This window comes from Labrus bergylta, chromosome 16 (genome assembly GCF_963930695.1).
Source record: "Labrus bergylta chromosome 16, fLabBer1.1, whole genome shotgun sequence".
In the NCBI taxonomy this organism is placed as follows: domain Eukaryota; kingdom Metazoa; phylum Chordata; class Actinopteri; order Labriformes; family Labridae; genus Labrus; species Labrus bergylta.
The window spans coordinates 1814515-1834680 of NC_089210.1; the positions used below are offsets into that span (position 1 = coordinate 1814515).

A 20166-nucleotide genomic window follows, 5' to 3' on the forward strand; every position below is an offset into this window, starting at 1 on the left:
GATTGACCATAGAGCCACGCTGCAGGGAAAACAAACCCCATGTGAAATCTGTCTTTGTCTCAAAACCGGCGTCGAGATAATTTATTTTTTAAAGGTCTCGGTCTCGTGTCAGAATCGCAAACATTTTGACTCGGTCTTGACCCGGTCTCAAACTGGGCGGACTTTGGATTTTAAATCAAGACCGGTCAAGACCACCACTGCTAGGCTTCTTTCTGATGTCATCACTGTGCCGTTTCCTAAACAACAAATAACTTCATTTGTAATTAGATTTTTATCCCCCGGTTACGGCCGCAACCTTTCCAGTGTTCGAGTCTTCAGGAGTGACACGCCCCCTGAACACAAGATGATGATTTTTCTGTGATATTTATGGTTTTGTCTCGGAGCACTCTGGTCTCGAGTAGGTCTTGGTTAGTGTGGTAATGACTACAACACAATCTTAAGATATACCTAATGTGTAAATAGATTTAAGGAAAGTCACGACTGAGAGCACGATCACTTTCCACTTCTTTGGATAAAAAAACAAAAAGAATCTCCGCTCCGTGTGTGTTGGGTTCACATCTTTACTGAGTCACAGTTCCAACACATTTCACCAGCAAATGACAACAGGAGGAAACACAAATGGAAACAAAACTATAAATCACAGAAAAAAGCTTTTTCATCATTGAAAACTGATTGTAGTTAAAATCTGTTTTTTTTTTTTTTTGTACCGAGACAGAAAAAGAAAAAGACGAAGAGGATGAACACAGACACACAAAAAACAACTCCAGACTCCTCTCTATCGTCTCACAGTAAGCAGAGTTTTCTTTCCCCTCTGGCTCCCCCTTGTGTTCATGTTCGATTGGTGCATGATTGCGGCATTTATGACTTGAGGCAGGGACAGCGAACACAGCGACACACTGACAGCAGAGACACGAGACAACAGAGACACACTGATCCTGTAATCACTTTTCACTCCAGGACACGTCGGCTCTCTCTCTCTGAGGGGGCTCAGTGCCATTTCTGATTTTTTGTTTTTCTCTCTGTGTTGCCAGGTAGAAAACACAGCAGCGTCCGTCCGTCTCTCTCATAATCTGGATTATCGTTATGACTCCCACTTCCTCTAAAAGCCTCGCCGTGTCACAGATCTGCCGACCTCTGGCAGATCTGTGACACCGCACATGTTTGCATCACAGCATCAGGCTCCGCTGATCCCCCGTTCACACTCGCTCGGTGCCGTCTGTCCCGTCATCCCACCGCAAACACACAAACACATTCAGAGAGGTGGAGTCATCCCCTCCCCCTCTCCAGTACAGTACAGAGAGTCAGCCGTCACTCCTCCTCCGTCTCTTTTTCAGAGTCCGCGGCCGGCAGCTTGATAACCCTGTGACTCTAGCAGAGGTCAGAGATGTAATCAAAATCCTTAAAGTGGTCCTGTTCCTTGCGGGTGAGGACGCGGCGCTCTCGAGGTGGCGTGAGGGCGGGAGGCTCGGCGGTGAACTCGACGTCGAAGTTGCTGATGTCTACTTTTGATCCAATGGTCGGGACAAACGGGGGCAGGACCTTCCTCTGGAGCAGAGCCTCCCAGTCCGTTCCCTAAACGAGAACCAGATCAAGTTTTTCATCAAGCTGCACCCAGCGTACTCTACAGCAGACCTCGTCACCCTGAGGCTAAATGTGTCAAATTAATCCACCATAACTCGGCCAAATTATCTTTAAAACAACACAAATTTATAAAAAAAAACAGAATAAAAATGTTTCCTGATATTGTATTTTTTTCCTTTTTATTCACAACGCCATGCTGCCATTTTCTCTCCCAGTGACCGTAAGTCAGGAGTTTTAAACCGGCTAACATTCTTAGTTGACGGGTCGTTACATTGGTTGTCAAGATGATGATCATTAGTGTATTATTGGGCGATTTGGATTTTATACAATACTGTGCAAATGTCTGAGGCTGCCGTTAGATCTGTTGTTGTTTGAAAGGTCCAGGTTGGAATTGATTTAAAATTTCCAGCATGAGAACGATCCAAAAAACAATGCTACTGCAGTGAAATGATATTTGGAGCAGCCGATAAAACACAGACAGTCATGACCACATTAAAAACTCACCCTGAAGAACGGCTGCTTCTTGACCTCTTCAGCATCCTTTTCTCCGGAGCCGAGCCGTCTCTCTGGATTCCTTCTCAACAACTAGGAACCGAACAAAATCAACAAGAAACAAAAAGATAACCAAACATGAATTGAACTTTAGTTAAATCGTCTGTTTCATTCAGGAACATGAAGTGACAGAGGTATTTTGAGTATCAGTGAGGACGCACTCACCCGCCTCATGATGCCGATGGCCTCAGTGGAGAGGAAGCGAGGGTAGCGCACTTCATCGTTCACGATACTGTCGAACACCTCCTCCTCATCATCACCGGGGAACGGGGACTGAAAGACAACAGCACAGTTTCACTTTTATACAATGTTACGTCTGGCTCCCTTCAGACTTAAAGGAGCAGTATGTAACTCTGGCACCTAGTGGTTAAAATGGGTACTGCAGTCCAAATTCAAAACATCAGACATAGAGATAGAGAGAGAGAGAGAGAGAGAGAGAGAGAGAGAGAGAGAGATTTGTGATTTTTAATGACCGGAAGAGTTTTAATTTAGAGTTTCAAAAGATCATTTTAAAAGCTATGAACTCTGTATTCTTACCTCACCGACCAGCATCTCATAGACGAGCACCCCGAGCCCCCACCAGTCGACGGCTCGGGTGTACGACGTGTCTGTCAGCACCTCAGGGGCCAAAAATTCAGGGGTCCCACAGAAAGTGCTGGTCCTGTCCCCAAAGCCCATACCTCAGTGAGAGAATGAAACGGAGGGTTAAAGACTGCGGGTGTGGGAGGAGAAATGAAAGATGAAGATCACAAATAGAGGGGAGGACATTCACCTTCTTTACAGAGACCAAAATCTGCGATCTTCACAAAACCCTCCGTGTCCAGCAGCAGGTTGTCCAGTTTAAGATCCCTGACAAACACAAAGAAGAATCAAATACTGAGGGTTGAGAAGAGAGAGAGGGAGAGTCATGCTGTGTGGAATATAAAGACAGGGACGATCGATGAAACTCACCGATACACGATCTTATGTTCATGAAGGAACTGCAGACCCAGAACGACACAGGCCGAGTAGAACCTGCCGATAAACAAAGAACAGAAAGAACTGAATATACAATGGATAAAGGTCCGATTAAGCATGATATTTAATTGAATATGCCTGCTTTGAGGAGTATCCCGATGATGACAGAAGAAGAAACAAACCACTTCATCTATAAAAGTTCACATGAGCTAAAGCTAAAGTTAGGTACGGACACATAATGAAGCAGTTCAGGTAAAAGGAAATCAGGTCGTCTGTTCAGTGGCGATTCAAGAGTCTGATGGGGGGCATCGGCAAAAATAAATTGCGCCCTCCAACCAGCGTTCAACACCGTTGTGTCCCCCCGCGTTCTCCTCTTCCTCTTTTCTTTAAAATCTCCTATAGACGGATAATTCCTCTCTTCTTTTTGCTTTGTTGACTTTCAACATGTAACGCTCAGGAGGGCAACGAGAGTGACTGCTGTCAGATGAGGCCCCCTTAGGGAGGTTGCCTGCTTTCTGCCCCGCTGCTGGTTTGGGGGCCCCAAGCAGTTGCCCGCCATGTCTGTTGACAAGCAGCGCCTCTGTATCTGTTGCTCTAAAGCAAACACAGCGCATACTGAGGGCTTGAAGCTCAGATTACTTGTAAAAAGTTTATCGTTATTTTGCGTTTGGATTCCTTTTTCAAGGCAAGTTAATTTAAAGATTCATACAAAGAGCGACTCAAAGTCTAAAAAACAGAACATTACGTACATCATTGAGCAAAAATAACACATTGAAATACTAAATATTTCTTGAAAAAATAACCATTGAAACTACAATTCTGTTAAATCAAAACAACACTCCTGTTTAGGCCGTAATCTTCCTCCATTACAAATGTCTTAGCGGAGTTCCTCAAGGTTCAGTGTTTGGCCCACTGTTGAAGAATCGTCTCCAGTTCTTTGAAGCGTAGGGACTCCGACTAGTTGATAAAATCGGGTAAAGTATACTAAAGTATAGAGCTTCAATTTTCATTTTAGAAACAATAAAAAGGACACCCTGTGCAAAGCAAACCTTCGTACTCAGGTACCGGTCGGTTGCAGGAACATACAATTAGAAAATAAATAATCTGCCACACACTGAAAATGCTACAGGCGACAATAAAGTCACAGTTAAGTCATTATCAGTGTGTGGCAGAATATTTATTTTCACCTTATTTAGTGGAACGCCAATGACTGCACAGACACAGACATGTATAGCATGGATCTTTCCAAGAAGACACCTTCACCTTGTCTCCTCTCTTTAACACACACAGTACAAACACACACACGCACGCACGCACGCACACGGCGCAGAACTCACACAGCACGCGGCTCTGCAAAGACGTCGGCGTGTATGTGCATCATGAGGTCTCCTCCCGCCGTGTACTCCATGACAAAACACACATGTTCTGGCGTCTGGAAACATGCAAACAGGTTGACCAGGAAGGGGTGGTGGGAGCCGTTGACGGTCTCAAAGATCCGCTTCTCACACATCAGACTGGAGACAGACAGAGGGGGAGGGGTGTGTGTGTGTATCAGACAGAAACTTTACAACATGGAACATGATGTGATGAGATTTATCGGCAGCTGACACTTTGCTCGAGTTACCTTTCCACTTCATCTCTCGCAACAATGTCTCCCTTCTTCAGGGCTTTGATGGCGTACAGGCTGCCTGTCCGTTTGTACTCTGACAGTAACACCTGAAGACAATTCGATTTAAGTTACTGTACACAAACCTCATTAAGCCACAAGTAAATTAACATGATGATACAGAAGACCATAGTGGCCAATGATAAATGCGGCTCAAACTTCTCTCTCTCTCAATGACCACAAAATGTGAAGAGGTGGCTTTATTTATGATTCAACATCCCCGTCACACAATAAATTGATAAACCATCCAAACACCAACAATAAAAACCATCACACATCCTCATCTTTAAAATCTACTAAACAAACTTTGTTGATTCATTCATGGATCCTAGAAACAGACAAAACAGTAACTTTTGTTCATACAGTGAGGAATAAAGCTGGAGTACCTTTCCAAAGTGTCCCCTCCCGAGCACGGCTATCATCTTAAAGTCCTGCAGGCAGAGAAGACTCCCACTGGATCTGAGAGACCGATTAGAGGCAGATCATGAGCTGTGCATGCAACATAAGATAACATAATGTCATATCTAAATGTGTGCCAAATACATTCAGCAACAGCTCGTTTCAAATGTGTGTTCCACAAGGGATTTGGAGTGTCATACGCTTTAATCCACATTAATGATGATTCATCTTTTAGAGAGGCTCCAACACAGGACCATATTGTGAGCGGGGGTGAGCTTCTGATGTCAAGCCGAGTTGGCCATATTGCAAAATGATATACTGGTGTGTGTCATGTGTACATGTGAGAGAATAAACAGGTGCTTGTGTGTGTTCACCTGCGTAAAGAGTTCTGGGAGAGCGATCTGGTTGGCTGCTCGCGAAGAGGGACATCCGGTGTCGACAGGGGTTCAATGATTGGTGTCTGTTCCTGTAAAACACATCAGAGAGACGAAAAGGGAAGAGAAGGGAGGGGGAGAGACGTACAGGGAAAGCAAAAAAGAGTAAGAAAAGAGGAGAACACTGGTTGCTAACATCTGTAACAACCTTCAGTCAAATAGACAAACATCGAAGCTCATCGTGGATGCCTGCCAGTTCACGGCGGGCTAACAGCCTCCCTCCTCCCCTCTTCCTGTCCCCTCCACAGCTAATTACTTCTGTAAAAAACATCAGTGTAATTAATCCTTTAATACTTCAGCCCGGTTGATCACACCATCTGCCACAGGACAGCCCAGGCTCTCTGTGGGCTCTCTTGTGTTCTGCTTTGCTCTGGTCTCTAAAATCTGAATTTTACTTCATGGCACGAATAGAACAAAAACACTGTGATGTAACATGCTGCGAAAAAGCGACTCCGTACTGTGAAGTAACTGAATCTATAAGAACACGTTCAGAAAGATAAACTTTGAGTTATTTTAAGATGAGTAAAATATGAAATAAAAATGAAAAAATGTTACCTGAGGAGTTCCTCAAGGCTCAATGTTTGGCCCATTATTGTTTACTTTATGCATCTTTTTTATATGAGATTTGTACTGAGTAGTAACTCCTTAACATGATGATAGCTATATTATTTATGTAATCATTCAAAATGTTAGACGTTATACCTAAAGGCCTGGGACTTCATTATGTTAAAGCCAAGATAACAATCTTGGCTTTAACATAATTTATAACTAAAAACTCATCACAGGAGCTTTGAACTTAAAGGCTTCAGATCTTTTGGTATTCATCTTTAAGTTGTTTAAAAAGAGTCATGATTTAAAAGGAATACGTTTGGCACTAAACTGAAACTGTGCAGACGACATTTAAATCTGAGAGTTTAAGGAAATGAATGAATGAGTAAACCAGCAGATCAGATCTCTGGTTTGGTTTGGTTTAGACTTCTGGACAATTTAAAGTTTTCTCTGATGTTACTTTTGGTATCTTCAGGAAGTATCACCTAAAAAGGCTACAAGCTAAGAGCTGTAGCTTCTCCCTGAGTGCATCTTCAAGTTGAATTTACTTATATCCCTTCTCTCTGTAAAGTCTCTTCCTCTCATCAGTTCTCCTCGTGTGACCTCTCCTGCATTACGGCCCTCTGCAGATTGTTGTCTTCACGCTGGGAAACTAACACAGATTTGGAGCTGATCAAATTAAAGCTCCCCTCCATCCAATTGTGTCTCATTAAAGCTGTCTGAGTTTTTCAGTTCTACATTGTTATTCTCTCTCTCTCTCTCTCTCTCTCTCTCTCCTGCCAATTCACTGTTTGTCTTTGATTTCACAGATCAGCGGAGTATGACTGGAGCACTGTTTCCACGCCAAAGTCTTCAGGTCAGAAGGGAGCAAAATAGTAACATGATAGTGTCAAGATGCCGATCTTTTCCATCGGTCTGAAAATGTCCCGTCTGCTTCGCTCTTACTCACCAAAGGAGCAGGTGTGTCCACCACCTCCCTCCTGTTCTCAGCTTTGGGAGGAGACTCGCTGTCTAGGTTCAGCTTCTCCACAGAGATCTCTCTAAAGTGCAAACAAACATAAAAAGAAAACAAATGTTGGGTTTCTCAGATCAACAGAGAAACCAAAAAATCATAAATGATATTTAAAAGAAATATTAAAGCCAGTTTGTTGAAGAGATATAATGAAATGTGTTGACAAGGTGTTTTGTTTGTTTGGTGTTGTGATGACACAAACATTAGTTTGTGATCTGCTTTAAATATAAAATGAATTATTACCAAGGACCTACTAGGGGGCTGTGAGTGGCATACCCTCGATACATACCCTGCAATGTGTGTGTTTGTGTTGCCTGAGAAACTCGGTGTGTAGGCAGGTGCGTTGCCTCCGCTGGGGATTGCATTCCTGAGGAGGCGGACCCAGGTAGCGATGTCGACGTTCATCTGACGAGCTCGCAGGAAGGCTTTACCTGAAGCACGAGAAGAGAGAAGAGAAGCAAGAGAATAAAACCGGATAAATACAAGAAAGAGGGAAGTTGCTGCTACGTTTCATTATCTAGATCTCATTTTTTTGACACTTTTGTAGCAGAAATGCAGCTTCAAGGGTTTAACCAATCCGAAAAACAAGATTAGTGTCATGTACCTTGTTTATAAAAGCTGTTTTAGTCGAGGACTAGAGAGAAGAACATACTCACTGATTATTTGGATATTAGTAAGAGTTTTTAGATCACGCTCATTCTGTGTCAGTTTACATGAAATGTGAAGCTACGAGCTAACTAAAGAGCGCTAACATTAGCGTGCTAACACAACAATGCAGGACACAGGCGGTTGCAGATCGAGCAAAGGACAATTTTGTCAGCCGCTTGCGCTTAATGGTGCTTAATTATGGAGCGTCCTAATTGATAACTCAGTTAATCACTACATTTAAAAGAAAAGTAAGAATGCACAAATCTGAGCGACGCAAAAAAGGGACTAAAAGAGTTCTCGTCTTTATGCTTATTTAAAAAGCCAAATACATTGAAGTAGCATTGGGGCAAAATTCACAAGACTGCAGGTGATCTTAAGTGATCTTAACGGGGAGTTTATAACTGGAGAATTAGCAGTGTAGCTTTATCCCTGCTCATAAAGGGTTAAAAAGTCAGAGAAACTAAGTTACTCTCTTTCTTCTTGTTCTTGTAAAAAAGCTGCAGATCTTTAATGACCTGAAGAAAGGTCCCTAAAGGTGCGTCTGAGTAGCTCACTTTTTGTTTCCTCGTCTTTTTCATCATCATTTTTCACTCTAATGTTCATACTAACGATGTGTACCTGAGGTGGAAAACGATGCCCTCTCTCTCTCTTTGCTGACGTGGGACAGATGGACCAAAGCCTCCCGTAGCTTTCATGACGTGAGACGGCTGAGTTCGGCTGCATGACCAGCGTTTGCACGTCCAGTAAATGTTTGTAAAACCCAGTTCCAGAAAATACCAGAAGCCATTTATAATCCTTTTGGAGCAGCACTTAACGACTCTTTCGGCTTATTACTCCTTTAAACACGCTCTGCACACGTGCACAGAACGACTCAGAAACAAACATGAGAAGAAGAAGTGGTAACGAGGAAGGCTGTTAGAATTATATTATTTCACCTGACCTTTGACCTCTTATCACTATGAATTCATGTGTTTCTTTTCCTTAAACTGCATTCAGCCACCTTTACATGATAGCCATGTTGCTCCAATCTTGTTTCCAAATTCTGCTTCTTCAATGGAAACTCGTTCATATTGGTGTTCATTTGGTTTAAAAATTCTCTTTTTTATAAACCGTTCATCGACTTTAATACATTTGAGAGGAACTTTTAACAGTTTTACTCATGAGGTTTAGTTTACTCGCTGTTGAGAAGAATTCTTAGTCCAAGAAAAACCAAACAGGAGCTCTCACCTAACTTTTTAATCTTAACCCTGATGATGTCACAGTGATGTCATCAGTGTAGTGTTTGAGTCAAGACAACACTAACCGAGACCAAGACATACCCGAGACCAGATTGTCAGAGACCGAGACAAGACCAAGAAATCTAGAGATCGAGGCCGAGTCAAGACTAAGACCATATGTATCAATAAATGATAAATATGTTTGGACGCTTGAACATACCGTGCTGTTTGGAGAAGACCTTCTTCTGCCTCTGCAGTCGCCGTCCTCTCTCGATTACAGGGTTGAAGAAAGTCACCTGAAACAAAACGTTAAAACGACACATTTCTCAATATGCACACGTTTGAGACATTCCCAATGTGTCCGTCTGTGTATGCTGGAACGTCTCATGATGGTGTTCAACTTTTTATTGTTGCTTGCCCTTTTGTTTATGGATGCAGCTTGTTGTGTGTGTGGTGTGTGTGTGTGTGTGTGTGTGTGTGTGTGTGTGTGTGTGTGTGTGTGTGTGTGTGTGTGTGTGTGTGTCCTGTACCTCGGCCAGCAGCAGCCCCTGCGGCTCCAGCTCCAGCTTGACTCGATGTCTCTGGTTGTCCAGAAACTCTTCCAGCTTCAGATATTTCAGAGCACACAGGGAGCGGTAATCTCTCCAGTACACCGCGATCTCCATCTCTCTGGACTAACCACACAAATAACACCAAGGATGAAAAAAAACTACATTTAATATCAGGTCCAGATTCAAAAAAGTGCATCATGTCCACCAGATTTTACAGTGAATCCTGCATGTAGGCAGGTTGTGTTAACTTCAAACTCAAGGTGAACAATGTAAATAAAAACAGACTGAGGGGGTGGGCTGTGTCTTACTCTCTCCAGCTCCACAGTGAAGGTCTGCTCCCAGGCCTGCTCTCCAACTGTTTTCCAAAGTGTCTGACCCACAACGGTGTTCTCCAGCTTCAGCACTGAGCTCACCTCCGCTGGAAAAACAAACAAACACACACAAATAGACTTTTTCTTCTTCTGTCCAAAAACTCACCAGGTTCACTCAGAACTGCAGTCCAAAATGGATTTTGATGGATTGATAGAAGGGAGATGTGGTACCTTAAAAAAGGCTTCTAATGCAACCAAGAAGTGTGAAGAAGAAGGAATGATCCATCTAAAGGTTTTTGTTAATGATAAAAAAAAAAAAGATGGAACTTACTGGAGAGCTCCTCGTTCTTGCCGGGGATCTTCAGGCTCATGCTGCTGGTGCTCCGGCTGTAGAGGCCGCTCAGTTTGAAGGACGAACGTCCGTCACCAGCAGTAAAAGAAGGAAGAACCACCGGGGTCCCTCTGCTGCGCCCGGGTACGACCTCCAGGAGCCCCAAACAGCCCAGGAGACGCACCTGAAGAGTACCTGGAAGGACAAGTTATCCATTAAAATAAAACTTAGCTTAAAACAGATAATACATCACCTGGATGTGTCTCATTACAAAGAAAAATATGCCCTGAAGGTAAATAAAAGATCTAATTAAATGTGTTTACCTGTGAGTGGGGATGGTTTGCTCAGCGTGCTGTACTGATTGTGGACATAGGGGTTGCTGTAACGGGAGCTAAAGGCCGAGGAGGAGGCCAGCACCAGCTCCTCCTTGATGAGGCAGGCTTTGGGGTGATCCTCGGGAAGCTCCACCAGCCTCTGCTCCAGAGAACATCTGAGCAGGTCCAGACGCTGGGACGACTCGCTCAGACCGCACTGAGCCTGCAGGAATCAGATAACAACAAATGTGTTAAGTGACTGAATGTTAAGCTTAAGAAAAAGCTTAAAACAGGAAAAACAAAGACTATGGGAGAGTATGGTTAGAAATAGGGGTTTTATGGTCATTCAAAATAAAGTTAAAGAATACAGAAAGAGAGAATTACACAGATCTCACCAAGAGTCTAAACTAGAAAATCAAAACCTGTGTTGAGAATTTAGTGTGAAAACAAAAGTAAATCATGTCAGCTTAGCACAAAGAGTGAAATCAGGTGAAATCAGAAAGCTTGGTTCAGTCGAAAAAGGGCTACAAAAACTGACTTATCTGTATCTGCTGAGCTCCCTAATAAATACATAATGCCTCATTAGGACCTTGAACCTTTGGAGCCTGGAGTTTGTTGTTTTTCTGTTTCATGTCAGGTCAAGTTGCTGTGGCTGTAACGTCAAAATTATCGTAGCCAAGGGAGCGACCTCTTTAGCAAGAAAGCTAAAAAAAAAAAAAAAAAAAGCGATTTTCCTCCAAAGCTGCTGAATTAACGCCATACTATGACCTTTCTATTCATGAGGGGTGAATCAAACAATCAAATAATCAATCAGTTTTTATTGTATTGGACACCCAAGCCCTTCCAGAGAGGGGGCGTGGTCAGACACAGCTCATTTACATATTTAAAGGTACAGACTCAGAAACAGCCTGTTCTGAGCAGGGCTGAAATAGAGGGGTTTATAGACATGATCAAATACAGGATCAGAGTGGATTTAGAACAAGAAACTTCACACACATGTTTTGAGGAGCTCTGAGACTTATTTAAACTGAAGAGGAGGAGGAGGATATGTCACCTTTAAAGCCTCCTAAAAAAATGGTACAGTCTGTACCCGGCTTAAGACGTTTCACCTCTGCTCTGAAAAGCTTTTATGAAATATAAGCCTATGTGGATTTCTCTGTTAAAACTAGTTAAGTCCCCGTTCTCACTGTAGACCATGTTACCATAACGACCCCCTGGACCATGAAGAGTGTTAACGACTCCCGGTTAAAACTAGGTCAACAGCTCAGCTAACAACGCCCTTTTGACCATCCGGGTCATTAACATAGTAATGATCCACATCCGCTTGAATTTCAGTTCAGAAGTGAAGAAGCCTTCAGAGAGGTGAGGGATCAGGGTCCAGGTGTCTTCTGATCGAGCCATGAGTTCCCATGACCACGATGACTGAGAACGTAAACAGTACAATTTAAGATCTATATAAATATGGACAATTTAAACTGGTTTGATAAAAATATAGATTGCGATGCTCTCTTGTTCGACATCAGTAGCTGAAGCAGGAGCACTTGTTTATTAGCAAATATTCCATCCATTATATTCTAGATTTCTCTTATCAGACTCTTTTCTCCAAAGAGACGTACATCAGAGAGTAAGAACAACACAAGCAAGGATCTAGAAAAAATGGAACAATGTGAGTAAGAGCAGACGATCAGCTTTGAGTCTGATTGGACACACAGGTGCTGACAGGAAGTGACCAGAGGCAAAGCACAACATTGAGGGCAGTTCTTGAGAGCTCTAATCAGTATAGAAACCATCTTATAAGTCGTCGTTATCAAACAAAAACCATCGTCATTACATCATCATCATCAATAATATGGAGACCATCATCATTAAGTTAGTAGGTATTCATGAAAGAGCTGGGTCTTTAGCTTTTTCTTAAAGGTGCAGAGGGACTCTGCAGATCACATGGAGTTTGGAAGTTCATTCCACCACCGGGGGGCGACAGAGGAGAAGAGTCTAGTCAGAGACTTAGGACCCTGTTGTAAAGGTTGGATAAGACGCCTTTATATATATATATATATATATATATATATATTTTTTTTTTCCGCTTTTTTCCTGTACGGGGTTCCAGGGAGGCTGGAGCTGATCCCAGCTGTCATTGGACGACAGGTGGGGGTTACACCCTGAACTGTTCACCAGTCAATCACATCAATTAACCTAACGAGCATGTCTTCGGACTGTGGGAGGAAGCCCGCTGCAGACGCCACACAGAGAGGCCGTGTGCTTGTTAACAGTTCTAGTCTGTGTTACGGGGGTTGATGGTCGGTCGTGACAAATGCAGCTCAAGATCAAACGAGATGAGCACAGAGAGAAGTCCGACGTCTGAAGCCGGTAGATCATTACTAACTTTTTAACAGCCTCAGAGCCGTGGTGGAGTCTAAATCACTGACTGAAAATCCTTAAATAAACTGTTGTCATGGAGACAGTCACATGAACTGAACAGCCACCATGTTCTCCAGGATCTTTTGCAGAGTGACACTTCCTCCTGACGTGTTTCTTTGTTCTGCATCGACCTGAACATTTATAATCATCAGAGTATAAACGGCCCAAACATTTCATCATAATCATTGAATTAACAGATCCGTCAGACCTCGGCGATGGCTTTCTTGTCTTGGACTTTTCCCGCGCCCAGCAGTCGCAGGATGTTCTTGGCTCCCTCGGCCATGGCGTGCTCCACCCGGTAGTGATGCCAGAGCTCCTCCACACGTAGCTCCACCCCACACATGTCTGGCTTACCTGGAGAATAGAGTCAGGTTTATTCTACAGTTTATGAACAGAGTAAAGAAACATGCACAAATTATTTATTTTGGAGGGGAAGGGGCCTTTTTTTTCTGTCGTATAAATCTGTAATGTTAGCTGCTAGCTCCTTTGTAGCTAAGCATTGTGAGGTAGCAAGTAGCTGGATATCAACACTAGTTTTTCTCTGACTGTATCTTAAAGAGACGGGACAAATAATCAAAACAACAAGAAACCGTCTGTCTGACATGAGTGATACAATTTTACTGAATAGCCAGCCGGGGCCAAATGTTGATATTTTTATTCAAAACAGATTTCCCTGCCGATTTGACCCCTCGCACCTCAACTTCATGCCTCCTCAAGATGGTGCTTATGACATGAATGAGGGTCATGTGAACAGAATTCAATGGGCCAAAGAATAAGAAGACAGCAGGCAAATGTCAGACAGCGCTGAAAAGAAGTAAAAGGACCGAGCGTACTAAAAGGTGTGAAACTGACATCAAGTTGCTGTGAATAAAGAATCCTGCACTTTACTCTTTTGGAGCATTTAATATTGTTAAGTTTAAGGACAAATATGTAAAATATCTACTGGATTAAATCATTAAATGACCGTGAAAAATGGAGAGAGGTTAGAACGAAGGCCGACAAAGACCGGCTAAACACTGAAGCTTCAGAGTCCACCACATGGTGACCTGTGTGAACATCGACTCTACAGAGGAGGGGGGGGGGGGGGGGACAGCTCTCTATGATGTTTAGAATTTAGACTGCAGTACCAATTTTAAACACTAGGGGTCAGAGTTACATATGGCTCCTTTAATCAGTTAGCTAATAATTTTTCCAGTGTGTTGTTTAGCGGTGAAATTAAAACATTTATTATCAAGTTATTTCGACTTGAATTTCACCCTGAAATAAAGTATGACATCATAAATGTGCTGCTATGTGAACATGGTGAAAAATGAAACACTGAATTTGTCTAACATAATTTAAAGTACATACTTTAAAGAAAGTTAAATTGCACAGAAACAGAGAAAGTTTTTTTTGGTTCTCTGCTGCATGACGTATCGAGTGGTTTATGGAGCGAGTGTTGTATGAAAAATGTAAATTCAGGTTGTCGTTTTTTGTTTTGGATTTTGAAAATTTAAAAAAATCAGAGAATCGAAAAAGACCAAGTGCTTTGAGTTTTCTGTTGTATCTTTCATCACAAGAAGTACACTGATTTACACAACGGAGACTTGGATTCTGATTTCACCCTGAAATAAAGTATGACATCATAAATGTGCTGCTATGTGAAACATGGTGAATTAGAGGTGTGGTTTTTCTGAAACAGTCAGCTGGGTTTCCTCTCCACGCTCTCTGCTGCTCGGAGCCTTTTCTCTCTTTCATCTCTGACTCCTTCCTCCCCTCGGCTCTCGCTCTGTCGTCACCTCTCTGACTCAGACCTTTCAGTCTCACTCCCTTCCTGGCTCCCTGCATCTGTCCTGCCTCCTCTCTAACCTCTGTTAAATGAGCCGTGGCTTTTAGCTGTTGGGCAACATCAAGGGGGATGCAGGAACATCAATAAGGCTCTAACCTGAGCCAGTGAGAGGTCTATAATGGACGACGTGTGCATGTGTGTGTGTTGACTGGAAGGCCGTACACTGTGAAGTTCTGAAGCGAGAATTGATCCATTACAACCCACATCATAAAATATTCAGTGTTTATAAGCTTAAAGATCGACAGGTGGGATGAAGAGGGGAATAGATGGACGAGAGCGAGGATAAAAAACTAAGGCATTATGGGTACTTTGGTTGTCCTCGGACTGCTCCGTGGCCTGCATGGCCTTTCGGATCTGCATGCGGATGATGTCGATCTTCGTCTTGCTGTCCTGCAGCATCTGCTGAGCCGTCTGAAAGAGCTTCTTGTCCTGCAGAGGGGGGGCAGAAGGAAATCCAGGCGGATCAGGGAGAGAGCTTCTGCAGTGATGATGAAGTGCATGCAGTGAATGTAAGAAAAAGGTGAATACCTTGGTGCCTCCGTTGGCATAGATGGGAATCATGTTCTCAGCTCCTTGTTTCACCTTCAGCTCGATGTTCAGCTGCCGCTCCAAAGCTGCGATGCGGTGCTGGTTCGCTGAAGTCCGATTCATCGATCCTGGAGATTTAGGGGTGTCTACACAAGAGGAGGGTTTTGGGTTTTAAGGGTTATCTTATTCATTCTTTAAGTGTTTTCTTAAGACAAAAACTCGCTCATGTTTTTTGGCACTGTGTGAAAATGACTGAGTACTGGGATGAAGTGTGGAAAGGAATAAAGCAATTTTAGGTTATGAACTTCCTTGAACCCTAAGAGTTGTGAAGCGCTGTATCTGGGAAATTTATCACAGGAAAATATACAAAGCAAAGACAGATACCTGGCTGGATTAAAAAGTGGACTGACTTTAAAACCCATCACAAAGTCTGAAGAGAATGGACGATTTAAAAGGAGGCTAAACTGACACCAACGTTTGTATACTGTGTTTATTTTTATGTATCCTCATCAAGAAAAGCAAATCAAATATAAGTAATAAAAAAATAAATAATAGAACTCCCCGCCCCATAGTGGAACTAATGTGAGCTCGGTACCTTTGTTGTCATCGGGGCCTTTGACCACGATGTAAGCGTCCAGCTCCTGCAGCTGATCGTGGAGAGACTCCAGCTTTCGCTTTGAGCTGCGGATCTGCGAGTCCACCTGCTGGGCGTTCCTCTTGTCCGTGGTGGCCCTGCGCAGGTTCTCCGCCCCCTCCTTGATCTTTAACTCTTTGCGGATCTCCCTGCGGATCCTCTCGCGGTGCTCGTCCAGACGCTGCTGCACGCTGGAGTCCGAGAAGTCTGAGTTTTGGTCCAGACCGAGCTGCTGGAGAACCGACAGCCCGCCTGGATCGCTCTGAAGGAGGAGGCGAGACGAGGGTCAGATACTTAAAAACACAATGAAGAAATGTAACTTTGTGTCTGTCTTGGCGCCCCCAAGAACAAAGCGGTTCATTTAACTCTTTGTTCACAAATAAGTAATAAAAACAAAGAAAAGGTTTAAGATATTTTTACTTCTCGCTGAACGTCTCCTTTGCTTTTATATTTTCAGAAAGAAGCTTTAGTTTTCATTTGAGTCATTTACAGTTCATCAAAAGGTGACGGCACAGAAGTAGAAGGAGGGGATGAATGTGTGCAGGAAACAGTACAAACACATTTCAGAAAGCAAGCTGATACTTTAGTCATGAGTGTACGAGGGGGATTTTTCACTTTGACTTGAAAGAGAAACCGAATGAAAAGGTGACGTCTCCAGCTGAGAGCCGGCTGAGTCGAGGTTACGGCAGAGAGAGACCGTGAGCAGTCACCCCTGCACAGTTCAGTGGAAACCCGTGGGACGAGAGAGGAGGTGAAAACAGAAACTCAAATTCTAAATGTGCCGAGCCGATGCTGCGGAGATGCTTTAAAATCAGATACGGTGCTTAAGTGTGTAAAGAGCTGAGTGCTCACATCGGCTCTCTTACCCATCAACACTAACCAGATTAGGAGCTGATTAGATCAGCATTAACACAAACTCAAATCAATCGGCTCCTGGTCCTGCCTGTCAGCACCTGTGTGTCCGACCGGATGTACAGTACAGATGTTCCTTTACTCCCACTGACTTTGTTGGTATTTTTTTCCAGGCTGAGTAAACATATTTAAATGAAAATGACAGATATGACAAAGGAGACACCAGACAGAGTGTTGGAGCGTCAGAGGAACGTTTAGCAGGTCTGTGTGACTGTTGAAATGCTTTCCTGTAATGCATGCAATGAAAGTACCTCAAAGTATTTCACCTGTATACTTCGAAACACTATCCTCGCCCCGGTTGGAACGGGTCAAAGGTAAAGATGACACCCAGAGATTCACCCATGTGGGGAACTTATGAGTCTGACTAAACACTGATGAAGAGAGAGGGAGACAAACAGAAAGAAGCCGTTTTCAGCCCGCGGTTATATCCCTGTGACATTTCACCACTTTTCAGACTGTGTTACCTAAACTCAGCCTTCATTACGACTCTGTGCATTCATATTGATTCTGTGATGGCATGATATTCCTGTCCCAGTCTGTGAGTTCACATAACGTTTCAGTAGAGGAAGCACGGCACAGCAGGAGCTTCATGTACACACACACAGCGCTGCGTTCCCACGCTGGATCATCTGATCCCGTCTCGCCGCCGTTACTTACTACTACTTACTACTTCACTTAAGGTTGTAGAGAGGGGGGGGATCACTTTGTCTCCCCATTACGCCTCCAAGACATTCAGACTGAAGGAGAAAACGTCACAGGGATGTAAACTATCGTACCTTGAAAGGCTCAAATATTGCAGAGGAGAAATTAAGTCATCACGCTCTGTCCCGTCTTCAGAGGCAGTGACAGTAACCGGGGCGAGATTGCAGCGCTGTGTGTATGTGCATGTCTGACTCTGTGTGTATGTGCATGTCTGACTCTGTGTGTATGTGCATGTCTGACTCTGTGTGTATGTGCATGTCTGACTCTGTGTGTATGTGCATGTCTGACTCTGTGTGTATGTGGAGCTCTGACTCTGTGTGTATGTGCATGTCTGACTCTGTGTGTATGTGCATGTCTGACTCTGTGTGTATGTGGAGCTCTCGTTGGGTAGGGCTCTCTTGCACTTGCGCAGTGCAGTAAGGTGGTGAATTCTTGTTTTGAAAAATGTGGATAAATTGCACAATTAAAGCCGCTATGACCACACCACACTTAAGTCTCTGACGCGGTCTGAGTGTGATTATTTTAAACTTTACAACAAGAATGTAGTCGGTCAGAGAGAGACTGAGTTACCTTTAACAAAAACATATTCCAGTTATGAACCCATTAACAGAGGCTTAAAAAAAACTGTCATATAATCCGTTAATATTGTGACATTTGATCCCATCACACACACACACACACACACACACACACTTGGCCGCAGAGGGCAGCCCCCCCCCCCCCCCCCTCTGCAGGGTATAATGACGAGGCGTTCAGGGCCTTTCACTGCACCGTGCAGCCAGGCTTCCAGCTTAGCAGATCTGATTACAACATCTTAGCTCCGTGTGTCCGTCCAGCTACATGCAGGCTGGGACTGCAGCTCTGCTCACATTAAAGCCATAATCCATCCAGCAACACAATACAGAACTACAGTCAGGCCACCAGAGCAACACGCCAAGCTCCCGCAGGATTGAACCCACCCGCTTATTCAAAGTGATTCTCTGATGTCACTGCACAAGAATATGAAGCAATGTCATTCAGCAGAGTCTCTGTTAGTCTAATGTTTAACTGAATCTCATTTCATCTAGTTTTTTACATTTTGAGCCTCCTGTGTTTCCTCATTTAGAATAAATGATAGCGTTTCCTCAGTTCCTGTTCTTATCTAGTTATTTTTACCTTAGTTTTTGTATTGTGGGATAAGGGGGGTGGGGGAGGGAGTCATGCTGTCGCTGTTTGATTAAATGTTGGTGTAAAGCACTTTGGGATACATTTGTTGTATGAAAAGTTTCTATGAGTGTTTCTATTGAAAAGTACTGAAGCTTTATCAAAAAAAAGTCAGATTTTAAGTCATATGGTCAACCAAAAGCTGCAGCCAGAGAGGGAGAACTGTGGCGGTGTGTTCAAATTCAGAGAACGGCAAATACTGACACTTCTTGAGTCGTTTTGGTGTCTCATGAAGATGAAAAAGTTACGTCTATGTCTCTTAAAAACAAAGAGCAGAGGAGATGACATTGTCTTTAAATGTGGTGCTGAATGTTGCCAATGTGCAACAAATCTTTGGTCAACCAAAAACCAGAAATTACCCAACACAGGGGATTTTTGTTGTGATATGGTTAGAGGTTTTGACATCGTTTAATTTGTACTAGTACCATATTGAAGTTTAAGGTTCTAGTTTCCTGACAACCCCCACAGCACAAGTCCTTCTTCATATGGGCTGAGAAGCCTTCCAGGCCGAAGCAAGAGGCACCATGAGCGACCGGAAGGGAGAGTTTGTGTTTGTGACGCACTCCTGTTCAACACAATATGACTAAATCCCCCCGTGTTTAAGAAGACAAAGAACCACTGGAACGAGGTGCTGCACACTTTCAAATCACAGGATAAAAAAAAGGTGATTCACGGTCAGAGGCGAGACGTTTTTTTTTTTTTTTTTTGCAGGAAGTGAATAAGGAAGCGGAGTCAAAGAGAGAAGGCCACAGACGTGGATGGTAAGAAGAAGACGGCCATGTTGAGTCGGCTTACCAAACACTCAGAGTCACTCTGCTCAGTGAGCACGGGGGAATCAACCACATGATCCCCTGGTAGGTTCTCCTGTGTGTCTTCACTGGCCATGTTGGCGTCTCTCTGGCTTCAGCCCCGGCGCCCTCTCACCCCCGTCACACACACACACACACACACACACACACACACACACACACACACACACACACACAGCAGCGGCAATCAAACACCAAGAGCTATTCCTGCCTGCCGTTTAAAATCCAGGATGTCCTTCCCGCCAGGAATCGAAAGCCAGTCTAAAAAGTGGAGTGAGTGAAACGAGGCGGAGGGGAGGAAGAGAGAACTGCACAAACCAGAGCGCCCCACCTCGCTGCTTCCTGTTCTGCTCTCCGTCTAACAGAAGCCGAGGCGTCACACACAAACAGAAACACACACACACACACATCTTTAGGGTTGTGTGTCACTTTGCTTCCTGATACTGAGGCTGTATTGGTCGATGATTGACATGTCAAATGGACTATAGAGTGATGGATATCTGTGCGTGGAAGTAGAGGTGTGCGATCATGTTAGTTAATATTTACATGCAGGTGAGTTTAGAAAAAAAAAGGCAAAGGACACATATATAGGTATAGCATCAATTCATAG

General features: G+C 43.6%; 1 protein-coding gene across 3 annotated transcripts in view; it reads right to left on the reverse strand.

Annotated features, from left to right (window-relative positions):
- Positions 1–546: 546 nt before the first annotated feature.
- Positions 547–20166, reverse strand: part of pkn1b (protein kinase N1b) — a 35411-nt gene continuing 15791 nt past the window's right edge. For 2 of the 3 annotated variants that reach the window (XM_065964396.1, XM_065964395.1), the window contains exons 2-22: positions 15892–16192; positions 15297–15442; positions 15077–15197; positions 13149–13294; positions 10532–10745; positions 10209–10403; positions 9875–9984; positions 9546–9689; positions 9236–9311; positions 7440–7581; positions 7088–7178; positions 5530–5621; positions 5143–5215; positions 4715–4806; positions 4428–4604; positions 3085–3147; positions 2906–2982; positions 2671–2813; positions 2299–2406; positions 2086–2166; positions 547–1572 (exon numbers count right to left, since the gene is read on the reverse strand). In XM_065964396.1, coding sequence (XP_065820468.1) covers positions 1369–1572; positions 2086–2166; positions 2299–2406; positions 2671–2813; positions 2906–2982; positions 3085–3147; positions 4428–4604; positions 4715–4806; positions 5143–5215; positions 5530–5621; positions 7088–7178; positions 7440–7581; positions 9236–9311; positions 9546–9689; positions 9875–9984; positions 10209–10403; positions 10532–10745; positions 13149–13294; positions 15077–15197; positions 15297–15442; positions 15892–16192 — 2796 coding nt within the window. In that variant the 3' untranslated portion in view covers positions 547–1368. Of the gene's footprint in view, positions 1573–2085; positions 2167–2298; positions 2407–2670; positions 2814–2905; positions 2983–3084; positions 3148–4427; positions 4605–4714; positions 4807–5142; positions 5216–5529; positions 5622–7087; positions 7179–7439; positions 7582–9235; positions 9312–9545; positions 9690–9874; positions 9985–10208; positions 10404–10531; positions 10746–13148; positions 13295–15076; positions 15198–15296; positions 15443–15891; positions 16193–19542 lie in introns of all 3 variants that reach the window. The other variant, XM_065964394.1, reaches the window with a different exon arrangement.